General features: G+C 33.8%; 1 protein-coding gene across 1 annotated transcript in view; it reads left to right on the top strand.

Annotated features, from left to right (window-relative positions):
• The window catches only part of LOC106468274, a 9,949-nt gene extending 3,821 nt beyond the window's left edge, over window positions 1-6,128 (top strand). Inside the window, exons 2-3 of the mRNA XM_013928693.2 lie at window positions 4,637-4,715; window positions 5,740-6,128. Coding sequence (XP_013784147.1) covers window positions 4,637-4,715; window positions 5,740-6,128 — 468 coding nt within the window. The remainder of the gene's footprint in view (window positions 1-4,636; window positions 4,716-5,739) is intronic.
• Window positions 6,129-6,651: the final 523 nt, after the last annotated feature.

Raw genomic sequence — 6,651 nt, forward strand, 5'->3', positions numbered from 1 at the left:
CGTTAAGAGCAATTCTTCTTAGACTTTAAAAATAATGTTATAAATAGTGGGCATAGGTCGCCCCTTCCTCTATTTTGAGTATATACTACGAACAGTTCGTCCGAAGCAAAGTTACCAATACTACTTGAATGATTACAGTCGCTTTCGTATTTTTCTTCTAGTATATTGCTAATTACACCTTCGTACAGTTGAAATATTAGATGCGGTGTTTAAATGGTAAAATTTAAAAAGTTCCCAAACGAGAATTGAACTTGTGATACCGGACAGACAGTTGGTTTTATTTTTTGTTACGGATATTTACACATACAAAAAAAACAACTCCGTAATTTTCAAGTCATTGACTATAGAAAAAAGTAGCTAGTAAACACCACGTCCCCAGATGTCTTCCTTTCTTGCAGAATTTATTTATTGATAAAACACGATAATTAAATTCCTTGCAGGGGGCTCAGGAGTTTGACGCGACGATAGTGAGAATGGTGAGTGTAAATCACTGACCCTTTTTAAAATGAAAAGAAAAAAAAAGATTCAATAATTATATCGTCCCCGATGTTTCAGCGGAAGGTTTGTGGACTTGTATGTTAAAAATCGGGTTTCGATACCTGCAGCTGGTAGAGGAGAGATAGCCTCTTGCTTAGCTTAGTGCTTAAAAGTAAACAAACGAACAACAACAAGAAAATGGCATCTTGTGAAACTCCACACGATACGAAGTGATGACGAATTGTAGCAGCAATGAATTTATTTGTTTCTTCGTTTTTTTCTTAAGCACAAACTACACAATTGAATATCTGTGTTCTGCCTTTTACGGGTATCGATACCAGATATTTAGCGTTATAAGCCATCGGAGTTACTGCCAACAACAACAATTGGAAAATTGTCCGCTGTGAATATTTTGGTGTATAAATCGTTCTTATCCTTCGACTGGGCTTGGCGTAGCAGAATGTTAACATGAAGGATTATGAATCACAGGATGCACGGTTTTCATCCCGTTGCCAAAAAGTCGCGATGCTCACATTTCAACTGGGTGCGTTATAGGAGTGATGGTAGAATCTTTCTATTCGATTAGACTAGTCCAAGATTTAGCAGTAGATTCTGATGATTAGCTGTTTTTCCACTAGTCCTTCAGTCCAAAATTAAGGACGGCTAATGCATAAAGCTCGTCTGTTTTAGATTATATTGTTCTGTTTTCTAATAACTCTAATAGGAGGTTGTATAGTTCGAAGCCGGTTGAATATAATACTGCAACCAGATCTAATGATTGATTATCCATTTCAGGTCCCAATATCATCTCAGTTACAGCAGAGAAACTTGTTGTATGTATTGATGAAGATGATGACGATGATGACGACGATGACGACAGCGATAATGACGACAATGACGACAGCGATGATGATGACGACAGCGATGATGATGACTAAGATGGAGAAAATGGCAACAAGTTCAAATAATTTGTTAAATAATTATATATAATCTGTGTTATAAAGACATTAGAGCGGTGAATTATAATTTTCTATACTTTAGGATCATTATAACAATAAAGTTCAAAAAAAAACAAAAAACGGTGGTTCATGAAATTTGAAGAAATTATTTTACAAAGAAATTTTAGTCTTATTTGTTGGAAATGGCATAGAAGCAAAGTGTTGTTAACAGTAAACATATTTTATTTGGGTATTAAAAATTATTTTTTTTCGTCATCTAATTTAATGATAATATTTCCCGGCCAATGTAGCATGTTTAATGTTTAAATTATAAAATTTAAAGATTAATATTAATGTTTTGATGTAATATTACAAAATGTTATAATAAAAGCCATCTTATATCATGTGCAGTGAAAACACGTTTCGTTTTTCAATCTACTTATATTTTATAGTGTATTATGCATGCCAATAATGTAATCACTAAACTACAGCCTTCATAGGTTCGTCTGGAGATAATAAAATATCAACTGAACTAAAAAAAGATGGTTTAAAGATGTGGTAGAGATCTATTCTTCTTCTCTGGTGGCGGAAAATTATTTGTGAACTTTTAATATTAAATAAAAGCATTTTAAAAATCATTATTTTATATGGTCATGAATATCTGTTTTATTTATTTATTATGAATGAATATTTATGCTTTTTCGTGGAACATTTTCGTGTTTTAATCTTAATTATCTTCAAACACTATTTTGTTTGGTCAAGGAACCATCAAGTTTCAAACAGCTAAAGTATCGTAATACCAGTTTTTAATCAAGCACATCTCTTTGGTTTTAGTTTCACTTAAAGTTTTAATTGTGTATCTTAACCCTAACTTTGATAATATTACTTTCTTATTGAATATCATCAATATCAGTTTAGTTGTAATTTTCTAAAACACATATTATTTCAATACAGAATGGTTGCATAACAGAACTAAAAGAGTAGCCCAAGAGTTGGCGGTGGGTGGTGATGACTAGCTGCCTTCCCTCTAGTCTTACACTGCTAAATTAGGGACGGCTAGCGCAGATAGCCCTCGTGTAGCTTTGCGCGAAATTCAAAAACAAACAAACAAGCATAACAGAACACAATTTGGTGACGCCATCTTTTATTTAGTTTGTAGAGTATTTTTACCGCACGGTAAAAAAATAGTTTTTCTCTTAAATCAATTTATTTATAATTGCAAATAATAAAATTGTTATTCGTAATAAAAAACAAGATCAATAGAAAACCGTATTAATTATTTGGCTTAGATTAAATAAACCGGTATTTGCAAATATTGGGGTATACACCTCACTACAAACATCAACTTAGAAATTATATTTTAAAAAGAAAAATCTAGGTAGTAACAGAATATTGACAAAAAGACATAACGGTCCAATTTTTTAAATCCTGGTTAAGTAGTTAGCACACAAGATCATCTACAAAAGTTGTAATCTTTTCAAAGAGACCCAAAACTCGAGCGCTTTCGAATAGTTAACTATTCTTTTTCAGGAGAATAAAGGGTCCAATTTGTAATTTATTATTGTTAGAACCCACATAATTAACGATTTATTTTCTGTAAATTAAAAAATATATAACAACATAAAAAAGCACGTCTGATTTAACTCTCTAGAGGGCAGGGTTGTTAATATTTATTGAACTTCGTACAAGACTATAGGAAGGTAGCACTAATCGAAAACCTGAACGGTTCCTTATGAGCACTTGGGTTAAACAGTCAGGTTTTTGTTTATTCGTTTTATTGCAAATCTAAATTTGTCATAAAAAGCTAACTATACTGCAGATAGCTTGCAGGAGACAAAACGTATATGTGAAATTATATTTTTACACATCTCTTATTTGGATTCCCAGATGGACAAATTAAAAAGAATGTGTTCATTGGTGAATTTGTCTTATAAATATTAAAACAAACTTCTTATAATGTACTTAACAATAATATTATCTGTTTAGTATTTTCCTACCTTTTGTTTTTCATAGCCAAACTTTCGTACTGCATTAACGACACCTGTTATACCCTGTATCCAACAAGAATCCAGGGTGATAACGCCGTTCACAAATTCTGTGAACTTGCAGGGGAAAAGATCGCTGTCCCAAAAACCCCTGAAATGGCTAAACAGTTGGCTGAGTTTTTTTCTAAGTGTCCTTTGCAGATCAGGACTGGGATTTATTTGAACGATACAAGTCTAATGGACATAAACCAAATTGTAATCGGTAATCGTGATGAGTGGCCTTTCGGGGAAGGAGGTTTTAACGCCTACCAGTTGTGTGTTATGTTAAAATCAGGTGAACTTTACCCAGGATACTGTGCAGAAAAGTTTCAATATCCTCTGTGCATGGGTCCAGTTCCAGGTAAGAGTTAGTTTGAGCTACAGTATCCTCTGTGTGAAAGTCTAGTTTGAACTACATTATCCTCTGTGCATGGGTCCAGTTCCAGGTAAGAGTTAGTTTGAGCTACAGTATTCTCTGTGTGAAAGTCTAGTTTGAACTACATTATCCTCTGTGCGATGGTCCAGCCCCAGGTAAGAGTTAGCTTGAACTACAGTATTCCCTGTGTGAGAGTCCAGCCCCAGGTAAGAGTTAGCTTGAACTACAGTATTCCCTGTGTGAGAGTCCAGCCCCAGGTAAGAGTTAGTTTGAACTACAGTATCCCCTGTGTGAGAATTCAGCCCCAGGTAAGAGTTAGTTTGAACTATACTGTTTCTGAGAGTAATACTATTTTAATGGTGTAGTTTACTTGTAATTACATTAAAATTAATCATTAGTTATTACTTTGCAATGATAATTAAATATCATGATAAGTACTAAATGTGTTTTAAACCTCTTTCAAGCACGACAAATTTTCCGAAAAAAACCCTTGTTGTTTGATAATGCCATATGTTTCAATCAACAAGTAAAATCACTTAGAAATAAAATATACTTTATATAACTAAACAAAAGGACGTGTGATAAGATTGTTGAAAAGAAAACCAACAGACTAGATGTGTACATAAATATACAGAATTTGATAGGTAGGCTTCAGATCCAAATAATTAAATGATTTTGATAAGCGTAACTTAATTAATGTGATAATTACCTGAACATTTATTTAAAATAATTTAATTTCTTTTTTCAAAAACCACTGCACACATATACATACAATTTCTAGAAATATCTAATTCTTGTAATTTTTCATAATTTTTCTATAGTTACTATTGTGCCCGCTCGTATATGGGGCAGATGGGGCGCCGGAAGATAGCGATGAAGTTATCAGAGAACGTTTCGAAGGTAGGTCTTTCTGTCCTCAAAAACAAATATAAATATTTAGCATGGTTTAAATAGACAGTAAACTAATTTCTACCCATGAATAAGAACAGTTGTTGCATTTTCTAAGTGTTGCGGTACTGAGTGCTCTAATTTAACGGTTATGTTTGTTTCTAGTCACAAACCTACACAATGAGTTAGTGCTTTTCCCACTGCGGATATTGAAACCCAAGTTTTCGCGTTATAATCTCTAAGACATACTGTGAGGCCTAATTTAATAAAGAGTCATTTCCTGCATACAACTGATAAAATCTACTGACTCTTAAGATATTAATAAGAGATGTTACTGGTTCGAGTAGTTGATCGTTTTATTTGAAGAATCTTATCTTTATGAGAGACTAAAAAAAAGGGTTACTACTATACAGCGAAGCTGATTACAACGTAAATACACATTGTTGTATAACATTCTTTGAGTTAGACGAGAGATCTTAGGCTATTTACACCCCCCCCCACATCCAGTGTCTCAGCTGGAAGGCTGAGGCCTCACATAACCAAAAACCGGGTTTTGATTCTCCTGGTGGGCACAGTACAGATTGCCCATTATGAGGCTTTGTGTTTAACAACAAACAAACAAACCAAAGATTAGTATTTTCTGATAATATTTTCTTAAAGTAAAAGAAACAACAAAAGAGCCTTACAGTTTGTTTGGAATTAAGCACAAAGCTACATAATGGGCTATCTGTGCTCTGCCCACCACGGGTATCGAAACCCGGTTTCTAGCGTTGTAAGTCCGCAGACATACCGCTGTGCCACTGGGGGGCGAGCCTTACAGTAATATTTGAACGTTAAAAATACTTACGAACGTTTTAAATTCCATACTCTAAATAACTACACTTTTAAATATAATGATTGATAAAACGCTTGACAAAATTAATTTTTCCGTATTCAAATCCCTCTGGTGTTTATAATAATTCTTAAAATACTTATCTGAAAACATTACATCAATGCTCTGAACTTATTTCTTTTCCCCCAATTGTTTGTATTGCAGCTTTGGACTGTACCAACACTACATGCTACAACATCAAAACTGAAGGAGATGATTTAGTATCGTGGTATCAGTATTCACAGTCCTCATGTAAACGTAATGGAATGACACCAGCTAAACCGCCAGACGAAGAAACAGCGATGTTCCTCATGGACTTGGCAAACAGGACGATAACTAATAACTCTTATGTGTGGCTTGGTCTCTCTCAAGAAGAGACAGTAAATTCATCAGCTTTCAGTAATCTTTGGCGTGAGTCCCAACCACAAACAGTAGAACACGGAAAAGTCAGAATGAACGGTGAAGACGGCTACAAGTGGGAGATAGCCGATCCGAGTAGCAAGGGTTGGACGCTGTGCGAAATTCCCAAAGGTATTATGTTCAAAATCTCCTGATGTACTAACTAGAAACAAACCTGATAACACACTTAGATAATTATATAAAGTCATTAGTGTAATTCATTGTTTCATTAATACTTTTGTTGTATAGTGTATTGTACTAAATTACTCTGTTAGTTTTATACAAGAGTTTCATGGTAATCACTTGCGTGTACTGTTTGCATTGTGTTCGTAACTTAGAAACAGAACCGTTCCAACACTGGTTAACTGTTAGTTTCTTGTTACCTCAGAGTTTATGGTTTACGCGAGTAATAAGAAACTTATTTCAGAATTCACCGAATTAAAACTATATATTTTTACCAGTTATTACAGTTAGATTTTAACCCATCACTTAAAAGTATCTATCCTGATTGCCAGTTACTAATTCTACTTTATATTATGGTCATACACACTAATTATTGACCTACAACTGGCTATAGTTAGTGAAGGGTAGAAAAGATATTGAAAGTTTAAACCTACACATCTGTTATTAATATTAAATTATATTTAGATTTATTCGATATGTGAGATTTGACAAAGA

Source organism: Limulus polyphemus, unplaced genomic scaffold (assembly GCF_000517525.1).
Source record: "Limulus polyphemus unplaced genomic scaffold, Limulus_polyphemus-2.1.2 Scaffold2945, whole genome shotgun sequence".
NCBI lineage: Eukaryota > Metazoa > Arthropoda > Merostomata > Xiphosura > Limulidae > Limulus > Limulus polyphemus.